The sequence below is a fragment of the Dendropsophus ebraccatus genome, chromosome 3 (genome assembly GCF_027789765.1).
Source record: "Dendropsophus ebraccatus isolate aDenEbr1 chromosome 3, aDenEbr1.pat, whole genome shotgun sequence".
Classification (NCBI taxonomy): domain Eukaryota; kingdom Metazoa; phylum Chordata; class Amphibia; order Anura; family Hylidae; genus Dendropsophus; species Dendropsophus ebraccatus.
The window spans coordinates 65,327,704-65,346,668 of NC_091456.1; the positions used below are offsets into that span (position 1 = coordinate 65,327,704).

At 45.4% G+C, this 18,965-nt stretch overlaps 1 protein-coding gene across 1 annotated transcript in view; it reads right to left on the minus strand.

The window, feature by feature from the left end:
• GLDC (glycine decarboxylase) overlaps nt 1–18,548 on the minus strand; it is a 50,894-nt gene extending 32,346 nt beyond the window's left edge. Inside the window, exons 1-2 of the mRNA XM_069961943.1 lie at nt 18,167–18,548; nt 17,485–17,563 (exon numbers count right to left, since the gene is read on the minus strand). Of these exons, the coding sequence (XP_069818044.1) occupies nt 17,485–17,563; nt 18,167–18,421 (334 nt within the window). The 5' untranslated portion in view covers nt 18,422–18,548. The remainder of the gene's footprint in view (nt 1–17,484; nt 17,564–18,166) is intronic.
• Nucleotides 18,549–18,965: the final 417 nt, after the last annotated feature.

The window sequence follows — 18,965 nt, forward strand, 5'->3', positions numbered from 1 at the left end:
TCTTGTTATTCAATGCCTCACAACATCCACACAGTCACATGTCCACTACTGGCCAATAGAAAATGTAGAATGTGGAAGGTCCTTAACTATTTTTTCTTACTGATATGAGTAAGATTGTCATGGTAACCGAGCAATGATCTTTACCATTATAAGTTCAGTCAGTAAAGTAGCAAAGCTGAGGGGAGGGTACATCAGTCGCTCGTAACCTCTTAAGGACATATGCCGTACCCATACGGCATATGTCCGCAAGAGGAGTTCAGAGGGGGGCCGTGCCGCAACCCGCTCTGAACTGCCGTGATCCCGACTGCTATCTGCAGCACGGGACCGCGGCTATTAGCGGGAGTGGACGATCGTTGCTCCCGCTAATTAAGACAATTAGATGCAGCTGTCTAACAGTCTTATTTGCTGCCCATCCCAGGTGTCTAGTGGCGGGATCCACCCCCCCCATGGCAATGCAATCGCAGAGGGGGGATTCCCTGGTCTTGTCGGGCCGGGCCTCAGCGTCGGAATGCAGGACAACACAATAGAGCACCAATCTGATGGATCAGTGCTGTGTTATACAGCTATACTGATCTCTATGAGTAAAAAAAAAAAAAAAAGGAGGGTGTCATTAATAAAAAAAAACCCTCCCCTAAGTCTGATGAAAGTCTGAATCACCCCCTTTTACCATTTTATAAATAAAACATTGCGCAAAGTATTAATTTATCACATTCCTGATCTCGCCAGACCCACCAAAGTGCAAAAATTGCACATTTTTGGTTGCATCAATTCCAGAAAAATTGTAATGAAAAGCGATCAAAAAGTCGCATATATGCAGTCAAGGTACCGATAGAAAGAACACATCATGGCACAAAAAAATGACACCTTAATCAGCCCCATAGACCAAAAGGATAAAAGCGTTCTAAGCATGGTAATAGAGCAATTTTAAGGAACTTTTTTTTCTGTAGGTTTTATTTTTTTTAAAAGCCATCAAACATAAAAGTTATGCAAGTTGTCTATCGTTTTAATCATACCGACTTGAACATATATAACATGTCAGTTTTTCCATAGGACAAAACGGCGTAAAAATAAAACACCCCAAAGAAAAAGAATTGCAGGGGTTTTTTTTTCAATTTCACCGCGCATATAATTTTTTTCTGGTTTTGCAGCATATTTTACGCAAAAATTAAGTTTGCCATTGCAAAGTACAATTAGTGGCGCAAAAAATAAGGGCTCATATTGGGTTTCTAAGTGAAAAAAATCAAGTGCTATGGCCTTTTAAACACAAGGAGGAAAAAGGAAAATTGGCTCTGTCCTTAAGAGGTTAAAGGGACGGTACCCAAGTCGCTCTTAAAGGGACGGTACTTAATCTGGTCTTCAAAGGATGGTACCCAAGTCTCTTTTAAAAGGGACAATACTTAAGCTGCTCTGAAAGGGACAGTATAGAGGTCACTTAAAGTGTTGGCACCAAAGTTACTCTTAAAGGGACTGTACCAAGAGTTAAAGTTTATCTTAAAGGGAAGTCACTGTTAAAAGGGCGCTCTTTGGGGGACATTTACTAAGGCGTCTAATATGTGCAACTATTCTAATGGAGATTGGTGTGTATTTTGTTCGAATATCTTGTGACTGATTCATTAAAGTTTAGCACTGCCATAGTAAATGTATCTAATTAAAAAGGCGCAAAGAAGGCGCAAATATGAAAAAACTGCGCAGTTTTATTCACCTGGTTCTGACCAGACGTAAGCCTGTGCCTATGTGACTTTAGAAAGTCGCAAATAAATTGGGCACTAATCCCAGATTATGCAAACCTTTGGGTGAATACTTAAAACAGGCAGATTAAAAAAAAAAAAAGTCACATCTAAAAAATATTCACCTTACGAATACTGGTTCATAAATAGAACTTAGACCAAAAATGGTTAAAAAAAATACAATTATTCACCAAAAATTAGGCGCAAAACCCTAGATAAGTGTCCCCTATGTATTTCCCTGGAAATGCAAATCTAGTTACTTATATTAAATAATTTTTATTATAATCTTATCTTTTACATAGTTACATAGTTAAAGGGGTTGTCCAGCACTACAAACACATGGCCACTTTTCCCCCTACTGTTGTCTCCAGTTCAGGTGCAGTTTGCAATTAAGCTCTATTTATTTCAATGGAACAGAGTTTCAAAACCTCACCCAAACTGGAGACAACAGTAGGGGGAAAATTGGCCATGTTTTTGTAGCGCTGGATAACCCCTTTAATACGGTTGAAAAGAAGACACATGTCCATCAAGTTCAACCAAGGAGGGAATGGATACAGGGAAGGGGGAGGGGTGATAGGTTTTATACATATAGGTTATTTTGGTCTAAGAACTTGTCTAGCCCTGTTTTGAAGCCCTCTACTGTTTTAAGTTAAGTATCTTGATACACCCCACCGTCCACAAGACATGTGGGTTTGGAGTTTGTCTGTTAATAGTCAGATAGATAGGTGTAATATTGTGAGAGGCGGACAGATCCATGCACCAAACGGAGCATCTACCTTTGATTACCGAAGGCCGAAGTTGCATGCGGCCCTAGGGCTGCCTGGAAAGCATGGATACAGCCGATTTCTAGGACTCCCCTAGGACTGCATTCAGATTCTATTGTGAACTGATCATCAAATGCCCTGTGCTCCAGTTCACTCCTCTCTACCAACTAGCATAATAAAACACAGGATTGCACAAAAATGGCATTGCTGATGAAAGCAAGAAAACCTGTAGACAGGTGTGATGCTCTTTTTTGCAAGAAAGTTACTGTGCTTTTTGTAATCCTGGATAACAAGATGGGACAATGTCAAAAGAAGCAGAGAAGCGTTCCAGTCTCTGAACCACACCCCCTCTGTTATGATGATTTTTTTGTTATTAGGAAATGTAGCTTAGGAGACTCAATACCACCTGAAGGGGGTCCTAAAGCCCACCTTCTGGACGTAAGAATTAAAGCCTTGTGGTTTAGACTTCTGCTCCCCTGGACAAAAAAAAAAAATATATATAAAAATAGGATGGTCTGTTTTTCCAAGTTTGCATTAAAATCAGGGATGGAAGATAAAAAAAAACAAAAAAAAAAAAAACACAATAGATGTGCTTGCCAAGAGGTGAGTAGACATGGCCCTGTGGATTCCTGGAAATGTTGCACCAACATCGAATTGCAGCTACTAAGAAAGTGGCATGCCCTATCCTGCTGGTGTACATTTGGCACATGGACTGTGCATGGGATGAGACAAGTTTATTAAAGGTTTGTGCTTCCTAAAATAATTATCCAGGATCAGAAAAATCAGGCATTACTGCTCAGAACTGCTGCGATCAGGAGTTATAGCCAGGGAGAGAACATCACAGATCTTTCCCCCCCACCTCAACGACAAACTGCCAAATAGTGACCTCCAACTTTTGCCTTGACGACCCTTATCTAATAGGGCCAGTGCTTTATTACTGATATAGGCTTTATTACTGAGCTCACACGGGAGTAAAACTGGCGGAATTCCGCTGCAGAGAATCCCGCCCGCCTCATACAGACTGTTATACAGGCAGTCTATGGGAGGGCTCCTGTCTGTCTCCGCTCAGAAAAATGGACATGCCCCTTCTTCCGCACAGAGAAGATGAGCGCAAGCCTCCCATAGACTGCCAGTATGACATGGCTATAGTAAAAAGGGAAAAAAAAGCACACAAGAGGTGGCGCCTTGTGTGATATCATTGGAATGGAGTTACAGTAGGTAGCGGTAGATGCAAGGCTCACCTTGTTACCCTTTTGGCTTGATGCATATCACTCCTATGTTGGGGTACAGGCGAAGAATCAACAAAGTCTTTTAGTCACAGTCGGGGGGCTGCAAGCTAGTATGGAGTGGCATAACTGGATGCTCCCATAGGGGGCCGTGAGTAATTGAGAGGAAAAAAAGTGAAAAAACCGGAGTTACTCACCGGTAATGTAGTTTCCCCGAGTACCAGTAGCGAAATTTGGTGGGGGGCAAGGGGGGCGGTCGCCCCCGGGCCCACTCAGACAGGGGCCCACTGAGGTCTTAGACAGTTAATGCTGTCTGCAAAAGCTATTGCTTTTGCAGACAGCATTAACACGTCAGTAGTGGCCGGAACTGTATGCGCTCGCACTCCTAATGAGCGCATACAGTTCCGACAGGGCCAGGATGTGATTGACACAACATCAGGAGCCATTGGCTCCTGGCTGTGTCAATCATTCTTGTGGCCGGAGGCAGCGTTATGCCTCCAGCCACAAGAGGCTGCGCTCCGCATCCAGGGGAGGGAAGCCATCTATAAGGGGGGATACAGGGGGGGAGCCATCTATAAGGGAGGGATACAGGGGAGGGGAGCCATCTATAAGGGGGGATACAGGGGGGGAGCCATCTATAAGGGAGGGATACAGGGGAGGGGAGCCATCTATAAGGGGGGGGGATACAGGGGGGGAGCCATCTATAAGGGGGAATACAGGGGAGGGAAGCCATCTATAAGGGGGGATACAGGGGGGGGAGCCATCTATAAGGGGGGATACAGGGGGGGAGCCATCTATAAGGGAGGGATACAGGGGAGGGGAGCCATCTATAAGGGGGGGGATACAGGGGAGGAGCCATCTATAAGGGGGGGGGGATACAGGGGGGGAGCCATCTATAAGGGGGAATACAGGGGAGGGAAGCCATCTATAAGGGGGGAATACAGGGGAGGGAAGCCATCTATAAGGGGGGATACAGGGGGGGGAGCCATCTATAAGGGGGGAATACAGGAGAAGCCATCTATAAGGGGGGAATACAGGAGGAGCCATCTATAAGGGGGGATACAGGGGAGGGAAGCCATCTATAAGGGGGGGATACAGGGGAGGGGAGCCATCTATAAGGGGGGGGGATACAGGGGTAGCCATCTATAAGGGGGTAATACAGGGGGGGCATCTATAAGGGGGCAATACAGGGGGGAGCCATCTATAAGAGTCAGCCTACCCACTAAACAAGGGTGTAAAGGGGCCAATACAGATGTGCAGTGTGTATAGAGATGAGGATGGTGACAGTGTGAGGAGCCTAATATGTCTGTCTGGCAGATTCTGTGGATTCGTGGCTCGGAGAAGTTCTCATAACGGTCCAGGGCAGATGGAGAAGAAGATGAAAAGGGAAGAACTCCGATCAGAGAAGACGTCACCTGTGAGTCACTAAATATATCTGCACTGTAATGTATATGGTGTGTAGAGCCTGTGTAGAGCTGGGGCTACTGCTAAATGACTTGAAGAGGTGATATTGCTCTGTGTACAGTGGATTATTCAGTTGCAGCAGTGGTGTTAGTCAGTATGTGCTGGTATTAGTCGGTATGTGGTGGTATTAGTCGGTATGTGCTGGTATTAGTCGGTATGTGCTGGTATTAGTCAGTAAGTAGTGGTGTTATTTGTTACTTGTAATCTGGTACTATGTTTTATTGGATTTAGTATAGAGGATTTAGTCAGTAACAATATGGTGGTGATGGTAGTGGTTGTGGCGATATTTCCCCCTTGTATACTGGTATTATTGGTAATACCATATATATATACCAGTAGCATGCACTTGGTCGAGGAAGGGGGGCTCCAGGTTGACAGTCTGCAGCCCTCAGGGTATGCTGGGAGTTGTAGTACAGTAGTACAATCCTCCGATACCTGCCGCTGTAGACAGATGTATTGCTGGAACTTCAGGGCTGATGGTTGTCACCCACAGGTTGCAGCCACCAGGAGAATCAAACTGAGGACAAGAGTGGTGCTGTCTGTGGAAGAAGGCAGCTATATTTTTCTAATGTTAAGCCCTTTTACTTTTTTTGTGGTTCTATATTCCAGATGTAGAAGCCTCTTACACGGCTCTGTATCCTTATTCACTATAAGAAATGTAGAAGAATATTCCCTTTATTATTCAAAAAAATCCTTGTCACCTGCTGGGGTTCCCTATGGGTAACGTTGGTTGGGGGCCCACTCAGCCTCACTCGCCCCCCCTAGGCTGAACCCCTAGCTACGCCCCTGCCGAGTACATGACAGCACCACCAGAGAGAGGGACTCCGCCCCCCAGGGACAGGAAACCTAGAGAATAAAAGGAAAGGCCCTCCTCTCCACCCTCAGTGAATATCCGAGACTGAAGAGAGCCTTATAATTTTTAATCATGCATATACACAGTGTACAAACACATAACCATAACATAAATTATCCATCTTTGCTTTCAGAATAGGGTACACTTCCTTATCTATGAACTTGTTAATAGAACCCCCTAGGTGTTCACCCGGTGAGAAATAGAGTATTAAGGGGTGGGAATGTAATGGTGCTGTCATGTACTCGGGGAAACTACATTACCGGTGAGTAACTCCGGTTTTCCCCATCGACATGACAGCACCACCAGAGAGAATACCAGAGAGGAATTCAGGGTGGGACTACAGCTTGCAAGACCCTTCTACCAAAGGAAACATCAGAAGTAGAGGACAGATCCAAACGGTAGTGACGGAAGAAAGTGTGAGGAGAAGACCAAGTGGCAGCCTTACAGATCTGCTCTAAAGAGGCATCTCCCTTCTCTGCCCAAGATGTTGATACTGCTCGTGTGGAGTGAGCCTTAAGAGAGAGGAGGCGAAAGACCAGTGGAAACATAACATAAGCTTATGGCCTGTCTGATCCAGTTTGCTAGAGTACCTCTAGCCACCTTGTTCCCTTTATTGGGACCAGAAAACTGTACAAATAAATTTTTTGACTTCCTAAAAGGTTTAGTGATGTCTAAATAGGTAAGGACTGCCCTCCTGACATCTAAACAATGATACTCTCTCTCTTCCTCGTTTGCGGGTTTATCAAAAAAAGGAAGGCAAAACCACTACCTGGGACCTGTGAAAAACTGAAGCAACTTTTGGAAGGAAAGCCGGATCTGGGGTAAGTATAATTCTATCTTCTAGAACCTTTGTATAAGGTTCCGAGGCTGAGAAGTGAATCATCTCACTTACCCTCCTGGCCGACGTAATTGCTACCAATAGGACAGTTTTTAAAGTTAGCAATTTTAGAGACGTCTCTGTTAGAGGCTCAAACGGGGCTTTTATTAGGGCTGAAAGAACTACATTAAGGTCCCAAGGGGCCACTCTATTAGTAATTTTAGGACAGAGTCTGGTTAAGGCCCTAAAGAATCTAACAATCCAAGGATGTTTTGCTAAAGGGTGACTGTATAATGCTCCTAGAGCCGAGACCTGTACCTTAAGAGTAGCTGCTTTTAGTCCTTTTTCAAGTCCTTTTTGCAGGAAGTCCAGAATCGCAGCCAGGTTCGGTTTGTCAAGGTCTATTGTCGTGGTGCCTATGAAAGTAAAATATGCCTGCCAAATCCTAAAATAAATTTTACATGTTATAGGCTTCCTACTTTTTTGCAATGTCGAGATGACTGCATCCGACAACCCTTTACCTTTCAGGATTAACCTTTCAAGAGCCAGGCCGTCAAGTGGAGCTTGTCCACTTGTGGGTGCTGAACTGGCCCCTGAAGAAGAAGATCCGGACGGTCCGGGAGAACCCATGGGTCGGAGATGGACATCTGAGTTAGGCAAGAAAACCACGCTCTTCTGGGCCAAAAGGGAGCCAGTAGAATCACCCTGGCCCTGTCCTGCCTTATCTTCCTTAGTACCCTTGGAAGAAGAGGTAGCGGCGGAAAGGCATACATTAGCCTCCACCTCCAAGTCTGTGATAATGCGTCTATTGCTAGAGGTCGGTCCCTGGGAGATAGCGAACAGAACTGTGTCACCTGCCGGTTGGATCTTGTGGCGAATAGGTCCACCTCCGGTATTCCCCATAGGTCCGTGATCATGTGAAATATTTCCGGGTTTAGTTGCCATTCTCCCTGGTGCAGTGAATTCCGGCTGAGATAATCTGCCCTGATGTTTTGTGTTCCTTTTAGGTGAACTGCTGATAAGGATAGTAGATTTTTTTTTCTGCAAAGGAGAATATTTTGTAACAGAGGTCCAGCAATGCTGTACTTTTTGTGGTTCCTTGTTTGTTTACAAGCGCCACTGAGGTAGAATTGTCTGATATTTTCACGTTAAGAGTTTTTTACATAATGTTTTGCCGATCTGAGGGCTTCTAATATTGCTGCCAATTCACGGTAGTTTGAGGATTTATCCCTGAAAGATCCATCCCACATACCCTGGAAGTCCAACTCCCCTAAGTGTGCTCCCCACCACCTAGGGCTAGCATCGGTTGTGACCAAAATCGGAGAAAACATATTCCAGCTTAAACCTATTGTGAGATTTTTCTCTATTAACCACCAGGAAAGACTATCTGCGACTTCATGGGGAATGACTGTTTTTCTATCTAACCCTTTTGGAGACCCATCCCACACTTCAAGGAGGTGTTTTTGTAATGGTCTACTTATGGATTAGGGCCCAAGGTACCGCTGGGATGGCTGCAGTGAATAGACCTAATAGAGACATACCCTTCCTGATGGTTATTCTGGGGTTTTCTAGTACTGCGGTTACTGTATCCTTTAGTTTGCGAGTTTTGTCTTCTGGTAGGTAGGACTTTTGAGAAGATGAGTTTAAGTCTATTCCTAGGAATTTTTTCTGCTGGGCTGGGGATAGAAAGGATTTTTCATTATTTACAATCCAACCTAACTTATCTAGAATCTTTAGAGTTCTCACTATTTGAGAATTTAGTTTTTGCTCTGACTCAGCTACCAGTAAAAAATCAATCATCCAGGTATGGAATAAACAAACCTGGACCTTCCCGAATGTGTGCTGCCATCTCTGCGATTATTTTGGTGAAAACTCTCGGGGCTATCGCAATTCCAAAGGGAAGGGCCTGGAATTGAAGGTGACACAGGTTATTATTAATCCGTATAGCAATCCTCAAGTATTTTTGATATTGTTTGTGTATGGGTACATGAAGGTAGGCGTCTTTTAAATCAATGGAGGCCATAAAGCAATTTTTCTGTAATAAATTTATTGTGGACTTAATAGATTCCATCTTAAATCTCTGATACTTCAGAAATTTGTTAAGGGGTTTTAAATTAATAATGACCCTAAAGGATAAATCGGGTTTTTGAACTAAAAAGAGTGTAGAGTAAAACCCCTGTTCTATTTCACAGTGTGGCACAGGGACAAGCACGTCCTTATCAATAAGAGAAATCACTTCTTTCTCTAGAGTCTTAGCCCCTACTTCTCCCATTTGGCTCTTTGTTATTACAAATCGTGTGGGGGGTCGGGAGATAAAGTCAAAGTCCACACCTTCCTGAATGTATTTCAGGACCCAGGAGCTGCCACAGATCTTCTTCCACTCCTGGGCAAAAAATTTTAATCTACCCCCCACCTTGATCCCAGTACTACTGGGTAGATGGCTTTTTATAGGTATCGGATTTTTGGTTGAAGAGGTAGCCCCTTGATCTACCGTATCCTCTACCTCTTCCTCCTCTGTCCGATCCTCTTCTGCTAAATCCACCCCTACCTTGGGGACGAAATAATCTATAGGCATTTGGCTGAAAGGAGGAGGGAAACCCTTTCTTTTTATCTCCCGCCTTCTCCAATAATTTGTCCAGTTCTGACCCAAACAAAAATTCTCCTTCACACGGAAAGCTGCAAATTTTTGCTTTTGCGACTGCATCACCAGACCAGTTCTTAAGCCAAATAGCTCTTCTGGCTGAGTTTGATGATGCTGCTGATCTGGCTGAGAATCTGAGCGCATCGGCTGAGGCATCTGCCAAAAAAGAGGTAGACTTCTTAAGTTGAGCCAGGGAGGATAGAATAGTCTTCTGACTCCTTGGCCTTAATTGCATCCTCCAATTGTGCTAACCAGACTAACATTGAACGGGCAACACAGGTACCGGCTACATTTGGTTTAAACGTAGCCGTAGATGACTCCCAGGCTTTTTTAAGGTAACCATCCGCTTTTTTGTCCATGGGGTCTTTTAACGTGCCTAGATCTTCAAAAGGCAGCTGAGACCTCTTTGAAACCTTTGCAATAGCTGCGTCTATCTTGGGGGGCCCCTCCCAAGATGGGATTTCCTTTTCGTCAAACGGATATTTCCGTTTTACGGCTCGAGGAATAAAGCCTTTACGGTCAGGTTTTGCCCATTCTCTATTAATCAGTGCTGATATGGTTCTGTGCACCGGGAACACTCTTCTTTTCTTGCATTCTAAGCCACTGAACATGATATCCTGTACGGATCTCTGTTCCTTCTGCTCCTCAATCTCCATAGTGGAGCGTACCTCCTTAACTAGAGTATCCACATCTTCCACTGAGAATAAAGGCTTCCCGGAAAGTTCATCATCTGAATAATCCACCTATATCTCATTAATAACCCCCTCTTCAAACTCATTCTCTGCAAGGACTACTGCTTCCTGAGAGGTACTCGGAGTAGCGGGGTTAGGAGCAGAAACAGGTGCAACCGCAGGAGATACCTGCACAAGGGATTTTTGGATTTCCTCTTTAATTAAATCCCTAAAAACAGAAAAAAATAATTCCTGAGAGAGCTGCTCTTATTATATTATTTAACATAATAGAAAAAAAGGAGAGAAGGAGTAGAAATGAAAAAAAGAAACCGTCTCACTTCATGGATGATAGAATAGAGGATATATTGGGTGTTTCTGCAGCCACCATCTTATCAATGCAGGATTCGCATGTTGGTTTGTCATAATCTGTAGGCAGTCTCCCCTTGCAAATTCTACACTCCTTCTTTGCAGGTCTAGATTTCCTAGCTTCCTCCTCCTATCAAACACATTTCAATCAGTAATGTAAAATACAGACAGATACTGCTCACCACACTGTGTCTCCGTCTGTTACCCTGGATTTCTCTGCTGGCCCAGCAGCATCCTTCTTCCTCTCGCTCATGCTGGCTGGCACACAACAAAACACGCTGAAATGCTGGCCACCACCTCACTCCAGCACGATCTGCAGCTTTTGAGTTCCCAGTGCTGCCTCGCTTCCTGGTGCCCGGCGTCAGACGTCACTTCCGCCGCGCGCTCCGAGAATCCCGTGACGCGTCACTTCCGGGTATTCTCCTGCCGGCCGGATCAAACTCCACAGCCATACGATGAGGCGTACGAGCGTCCGGCCGGCCTCCAGGACGGTGAGTGTGGGCTTATGGACCCAACTAGGGCCCGTTTGAGACTCCCCCTCGGCCGCACCGAGCCACCAGGGATTAGAGGGAGCTCCAGCATGCTACATCTCCAGGCTCCCTACAGGGACAGGAAACCACTGAGGGTGGAGAGGAGGGCCTTTCCTTTTATTCTCTAGGTTTCCTGTCCCTGGGGGGCGGAGTCCCTCTCTCTGGTGGTGCTGTCATGTCGATGGGGAAAAATTGACACTCCTACAGAAAACCAGCGCTGCCTTCACAGAATGACAGGAACAGTGTTGTATTAATCTAATAAAGTAACAGCGTTTATTGGAAGATAGCACAGATATCCACCAGTTTCACTCAGTGTGAACCGGCCCATATGGAGAAAAATGTAACTAAATGCATGAGAGGGCTTTTTTAATTATAAATAAGGCCCTAAATTGATAGAACATAAACCATATTAATGTTATTATATATTATATTAACACAATTCATATGAAAATTCAATAATTTGAAAAATTTTTCCGACTCTAGCTCCGACTCCACAGCCCTGTCTATGAGGCTACATTGTCGGAATTAGAGTGTGGCTGGGAGTGAATTGTGCAGCTGCACTCCCTCTAACCAGCTATATCTGTGGATCACATCGGTACTCAGATCCACTGTGATCATTAACTTCTGACATGTCAAAAGTTATTCCTAGTGTCAGGTACTCTTAGGCATTTTTTTCTCTTCGGTACAAGATTTGGTAAGGTGCCCCAAAGAAACACTTTTCCATGGGGTACCCCAAGGTGGAAAAGGTTGGGAAACACAATCAAGCACAATCATTGAGCTACGTACCCTTACAGACGGCATGACTACAATTAAAAATGCTGATTTAGGTCACATTGTCTAAGTCTGGCACATGCATCCATGCATTGTCACTGCTCTTAGCCATTTATAAAGCCATATATAAAAAGTAACCACGGAGGGAACATTTTGTTAAGGGAAAACACGCTTCTGCATTAACCTGCAAGTTAAATCGGTACATTTCAGACTTTCTACTGTGCTTCAGCAATTCACTGATGTCATCCTGAACCAACCAGACTGAACTGGTCACAAACTTGACAGAAGCTAAATGGGTTTAAAGTTTGCACTCCAGCTGCAATGTGCTTTATATGCAATTACACAGAGAGGAATCAGCAGCAGGGGGACAAATTGTTCATTGTGGAAGACAGGAGGAAGCTACAGCAGCGTGGCCTGAAATAATGCGTCTACAAAACAGTTACACAAATAATTGCTGCCTCAAATGGTACCTATTTACAGTCTTCATGGCAGAGCAAGGGAGAAAAAAAAAAAAAAAAAAAAATCATTGATCCGTTCCCTCTATGTACAGTACATAAGTTGTGTTTTATGGCCGAGATAAACATGTACACAATGTAAAGTACCAAGTACACACACAGGAATCCATCTATAAGAATGTAACCTTTGTGAGAGTGTATCTGAACTACATGACAAGTACCAGTAAGTTTACAGTAACAGAGTCCATAAATACCAGCAGCGAGGCACTATTGTGTACCAGGAATGCTGTGGAGAGTCACTTTAGAAAAACCATCACACCAGCTCAACGGGCAAACAGACAGAAATTCAGTGTAATCCAGAGGTTAAATGAAATGAATGAGAACAGGTCACCAAGAACAAAGCACTGACGGGTCACATCCCCCCATTGCTAGTTAATGGCACATCTGGATTAATCCCTAAGCAACAGAGATCTTGGAGATTTGACAATGGAGGAATTCCAGAAACAGATTTCAACAATGATTTACCCTTAATGGATATACAAAGTATCAGAGCTTTCCCTTCAATAGTATTTTAAAGGGGTTATACAGGATTAAAAAAAAAAAAAAAAAAAATTTGCTACCGTCTTCCCAAACCAGCACCACTCTCGTGCTTAGCTCGTGTCGGATACTGGAGCTCAGTTCCACTGAAACCAAGCTGTAATACCACATACTACCAGAGGACAGGTGTGGCGCCATTTTTGCAAGAAAACAACTACTTTTTCCCTTCTGGCCCTATGACAGCACCCCTGGAGAGCATCCATCCCCTTCTCATGAGACAGGAAACAGCCGCCAGGCAATCAATCAAGCTTTAAAAGGAGCCGCATCAACCCCTTACACCAGTTCTGTTTCCTGTCTTCTGAGAAGGATGGTGGAGGGTGCAGCTCCTCTGCACCTTCCCAGAAGTCGCCAGGATCAAGCTGAAGCTGTGGGCGCCTGGTTCCTAAATAATTGATAGCCCGGGTTACCCTGCCGGTATAAGCCTCTTACCAGAAAAGAGCCACCTGGTCAGTCTGCGGTCCTCCTGGTTCCCCTCCTTTTGGCTTGAATTCCCTTCTCCCTCCGGCCAGGGTGAGTTTTTCCGCCGGGTTCCAGGCCTGCAGGGGGGGCCTGGCGTTCATGGCGGCGTAGGAGCGGCTTCCGGCAGGCGTGTGTGCCCGCGTCTGCGTGGTGACGTCACTGGGTGGTCATGTGGTACGGCCTACTTCCGGTGGGCGCCCTGGGTGCAGTATGGCTTCCGGTTTGCGTCGCGCATACTTCCGGCGCGGACTAGGGGCGGGCTGCGCTGGGGGCTCCAGGGCTTGGGGGGAGGATTTTCCCACCTGAAATCTTTCAGGGGATGGAGGGGCGGTCCGTTGTCAGCGGCGTTTGGCAGCTCGCCACCGATTGGTGAGAGGGGGGGGGGGCGGTCCCCCTCTATGAATTTAAAGCAGGAGTGTGGTTTTTTTCAAGTGTGTGCACCAACTGGAACAGGAACCCAGCCAGCTTCTGGACCAGCATACTACAGCAGGTGGAGGTGCTTCCCACTACTGCTACTACAGCTTCTTCAGCTTCAGTCATGGAGGAGGAAGCAGAACACACAGACACAGAAATCCCAGGAAGAGGTTTGCATGGTGGTGAGAGGGGTTGTACCCCAAATATTTTTTTCCTGATGGGTTTTTTCTACTACAGTAGGATTCTTCTAAAAAAGGAAAGAGTAGAAAGGAGTGCCTGATGTGTCATAAGAAACTGCATTCCTCCTATTCTAAGTCCCTGTGCAATATGTGCCTTTGTAAAGTTATGGAAGAGGACTCTCCTTCCTTTATGAAGAGCATTAAGTGAGATTTATCTGTTTATGTAGATTATGTGTTTATGCTGGTCCAAACTGTTCCCTAAAAAAGTTCTCACTTGTACTTACAGGGGTTTAATTAGAGATGAAGTTACGAAGGCTATGCCTAAGGAGAGGTCTGGCTCAGGTGCTTCTACCCCAGCCTCCACCCCAGCTTCTTCAGCCTCTACATCTAGAGCCGAGGTGGCTGTATCGCACTCTTCCAGTCCCATTATTACACTGGAGTCTGATCCAGAGAAGAGGGGGAATGTCAAGCATCTTCTGACAATTCATCAGATGAGTTATCGGGCAGGCCATTATTTCCGGTGGACAAAGTAGAGTCCCTAGTTAAGGCGGTTAGAGCCACTATGAATATGGAGGAGACTAAAGAGACTATCTATTCAAGACAAAATGTTTGAAAGTCTGGCCCCTAGAAAGAAGAAGGTTTTTCCAATTCATCATACTACGAAGGATTTAATAGATAAAGAGTGGAAAAAACCTGATAAAAAGTTTTTTGTACCTAGAGCTATGAAACGCAAATATCCCTTTGACGAAACAGAAACTGAAAGATGGGATAGAGCCCCTATGATTGATCCTCCAGTATCCAAGATAACGAGAAATCAGGGGGCTTTGCCTTTTGAGGATACGGGCACGCTGAAAGATCATATGGACAGAAGAGCAGATAGCTTTCTTAGGAAAGACTGGGAGGCGGCTGCAGCTATTTTTAAACCTATGGTAGCCAGCACTTCAGTAGCTAGATCCTTAAAACTTTGGTTAGAAGAATTGGAATCCAATATCAGGGATGGTACGCCCAGGGAAGATCTTCTAAAAGCCTTCCCTACTATTTTTGGGGTGGTGGATTTTATGACTGACGCCTCAGCAGACACCCTTAGGTTAGCCGCTAGAGCTACAGCAGTTTCTAACTCAGCTCGTAGAGCTATCTGGGTAAAGGATTGGAAGGGGGAAACTACATCCAAGTCCAAATTATGTGCCCTTCCATGCCAGGGAAAATTGTTGTTGGTCCTGCGTTGGATTCTATATTAGAAAAAGCCTCGGACCGTAAGAGGAAGTTCCCCTCCGTTCTTCCTCCTCCCAAGAGGCCCTTTCATAGCAAGGGAAGGGGGGGGGGGGCTCAGACATCTTATCCAAAACAAAAGAATTGGAAAGCCCCTGGTAAAGGGAAGGGTTATTTGTTTTCCAAAATGAACGCTTCCAAAAAAAGATAAGAAATGACGCCAGGGGGCCTGTGGGGGGACGCCTGAAGCGATTCTCTCAGGAGTGGGAGAATATAACCTCAAGCAATTTGGTGAAGGAGTCAATAAAGCATGGATTAAAACAAAAAATTCTGTCTCCCCAGGTCATAGTTTTGTAATAACAGATTTGAGCCGATATCCAGAGAAACAAGCGGCTTTGGAATCCGAAGTCCTCTCTCTTCTCCAGAAAGAGGTGCTGGTTCAGGTTCCCAGTTCAGAACGGGGTTCGGGTTTTTACTCAACCCTGTTCCTAGTGAAAAAGCCCAGCAGTTCGTTTCGCACAATTATCAACCTAAAGGACCTGGACCGGCACCTCTGCTACGAAAAATTCAGAATGGAGACTATTCAGTCGGCCATCCTGAACCTTTCAAAAAATTGCTACATGTGCACTCTGGACCTTCAAGATGCATATTACCATCTTCCCCGGACCACCAAAATCTGTTGAGAGTGGCAATTCGTATGGGAGGGATCCACCATTATCGGTACAGGGCTCTCCCCTTCGGGTTGTGTCAGGCCCCCAGAGTTTTCACGAAACTGATGCGGAGGTGATGGCTCATGTCAGGGAGCAGTACATTGTCAGAATTCCATACCTAGACAATTTTCTGATAGTAGGACCATCAGAAAAGATAGTCTCAAGAAACGCAATATAAATTACTCATGTGCTGGTATCATACTCCTTCCCTTCTCCACAAGTTCAACCCTGCCTTCCCTAATACCTGCTGGAGGTGCCAATCTGCTCTGGGTACCCTCTTCCACATTTTCTGGGAATGCCCCTTGATCAAGACGTACTGGGCGATGGTCCGGAACACCATACAAGAGGTTTTAGACACACAACTCCCTATGACTCCTTTACACTTTCTTTTTAATGTCCCCCCTAAGTCTATTGGGAGTCGCACAGCCAAGATGCTCCTTCACATCCTTACTGCTGCCAAATGTCTTATTGCCCTTCATTGGAAGAGTACTTCCCCTCCTTCCTCGATGGATTTGCTGACACGAATTAGAGACATTCGTAGTATGGAATCGCTTACAGCGACTTTAAACAACACAATTGAAAAATTTCATTCGGTATGGGAGCCTTGGGATGCGTTCTGGGACAGGCGTTCGAGATAACACTCCACCCCCCCCTTTTTTTTTTTTTCTTTCTCTCCCTCTCCCTCCCCCGTACTTCTCTCCCTCATCTCTTTTACTATGTTATCTCATCTTCTCTTTTTTCTCTTTTCCTTTTCTTACTAGCGATAGAGGCGAGCCTACTGTAATGCTATGTAAGTTCACCTTCCCGGTCCTCGAGGATATTATACGTTTTGTTATTATATATTTTTCCCTTGGTTCCGGGATGACGTTTATGAGCAGGATTTCTTCCTCGCCTCTTCCTTTGTTGTATTTGGTTTATGTTGCCTTATAGCCCGATTCATACAGCTGCTACTCGCACTTCTTTTCCGTGAGCGGGCGATTGTATTTCTGTCATAGGACAGTTTGTTCATTATGTATATGCAGATTTTTGCTACACTTTTCCTTTATACCTATGTCTTACTTTGTTTATACTAAAAACTTTATCTTTTCTTTTTTTATAAATTGTCTTTTTATTAGTCTCCCAGCATTGCCTGTCAGTCAGAACATCTTCTCAAGGCTAGGTCTGGAAGTAAATCTAGAAAAGTCCTGTCTGTGCCCAAACCAGATTTGCTCCTTTTTGGGGATAAGACTAGATTCTTTAGTTCAACGTTCTTTTCTTCCTCCCCAAAAGGTGGATCTGATCATAACGAGGGTAAGAGATCTTTTCACCCAGAGTTCCTGTTCCCCAAGACAGGCCATGTCAGTCCTAGGTCTTATGACGTCAGCCATTCCGGCAGTAGCATGGGCACAGTATCATTCCAGGACGCTACAGGCACAGATTCTAGACACATGGGACAGACAAAGAGAGTCACTAGACAAGACCTTTACACTATCTCCCCCAGTGTTGAGATCCCTATAATATTTGAACGGCTAGAGGAGTCTCTGAACAGGTTAACCTGGTCCCTGACAGCGGATTGCAGCAACCTCACTTGGTATCTAGATGCCATGGATATATAGAATGCTATATAACTTGAGATTCATGATTGAACTTACAGACTTGGTCATCTGTTTTCAAGGGTCTTGACAGTCGAATGCTTGCTGGAATAGTCTGATCGATTAGCTCATCAATGCTCTAATTGGTAAAAGAAAAGTATTATGAAATTGGATCAGTCTCATAATTCAGCTCTAACAATAAGGAGTCTATCATACATCTTACGGGTCTACTCTCTGCAACTACCGCTCCCATACAAAGTAACTGAATAAACGGACAAAGTATGTAGGATGTATTGATGGATTTCCTATGGATGCGTCTATGGTAAACACTGTCCTCATAACACATGCCAGTGACTGGAATTACTTTGGCTCTATAGACAATGTAAACACTTCTCCAGTATGTAGATCCTGGAAACAACCACTAGGACTATATTACAGCTGAAGAGACTAAAGATAGTTCATAGGGAAACCTATATATATATACACACACACATATACAGTAGTACATCGGGAAACCTATCTGATACAATGCTAGGGCTGAAGAGTTACTTAACATGTAAAGTAGAGAAGATAGAGAAGGGAAGATCCAGGATTTAACTCCACTGAGTCTGAAACTGGCTGATACCAGAGAACAATAGAGCAGTCAGCCACAGGAGAGACATGCTTGGGACTCAGCCCTCTCATAGCCCCCAGGCTTAGAGGGTAATCCTATAATCAGAGGGATGGAAGCCATTGTACTCACCTCCATTCCCAGAGCCTGCAGCATCTCTCTCTTCTCTTTGTCGCCGGGTCCGATGTGTCTCTCGGAGAAGTCGTCGTGTCGGGGGACCAGGAGCTCGATCTGTCTCTGGGAGCCGGGAGGGGAGCCGAGGGCTGCGGAGACCCGGCTGCTGCTGCTCCGGGTGGTCCTATGGATGTGCTGCCAGGCTGCCCTCCCGCTGCAGCCCAGCCTCACCGAGCGGCACAGCAGCCCCCAGGATCTGGTGCAGCTCTGCATGATGTCCGCCCGTGCCCTGCTGTGTGTGATCCCGGGATGAGATGCGCAGCACGCTCCCTCACACTTGTGGAGAAAGTTGGATATCGATCACCTGCACATCACTTTGTACTGATGTACCAGCCGCACGAGGCCACGCCCCCTCGTTATGTCCTTCCCCTCCAATCACCTCCCGCGCAGCATCTGACGTGGAGCCAAGCCCCCGTGTAACGCCAGGAACTAGTGCAGATAAGGCTGGAGAGTGCGCGGCTTGCATAATGCCCCCAGGCTTCCCCTCAGCAGACATGCGGATGGGACGAGGGTGAGGTGACCCGTGCAGAGGAGGGGTCCTGGCGGCTACTCCCACCGCCACTATAGGACGAGAGAACCAACTCCCCGCCGGCTCCTCCGCAGCTGCCACCTGCCGCCCGCTCCCACACCTGAGGAGATGTTATTACCTCACACAGAGGAAAGCCCTCTAATACTACATAGTATAGAGATAGGATGGGCTGCGGTTTTGTGGGTTTTTCAGTTTGAATATGTTTTTCACAGTGTATACATGAATGTA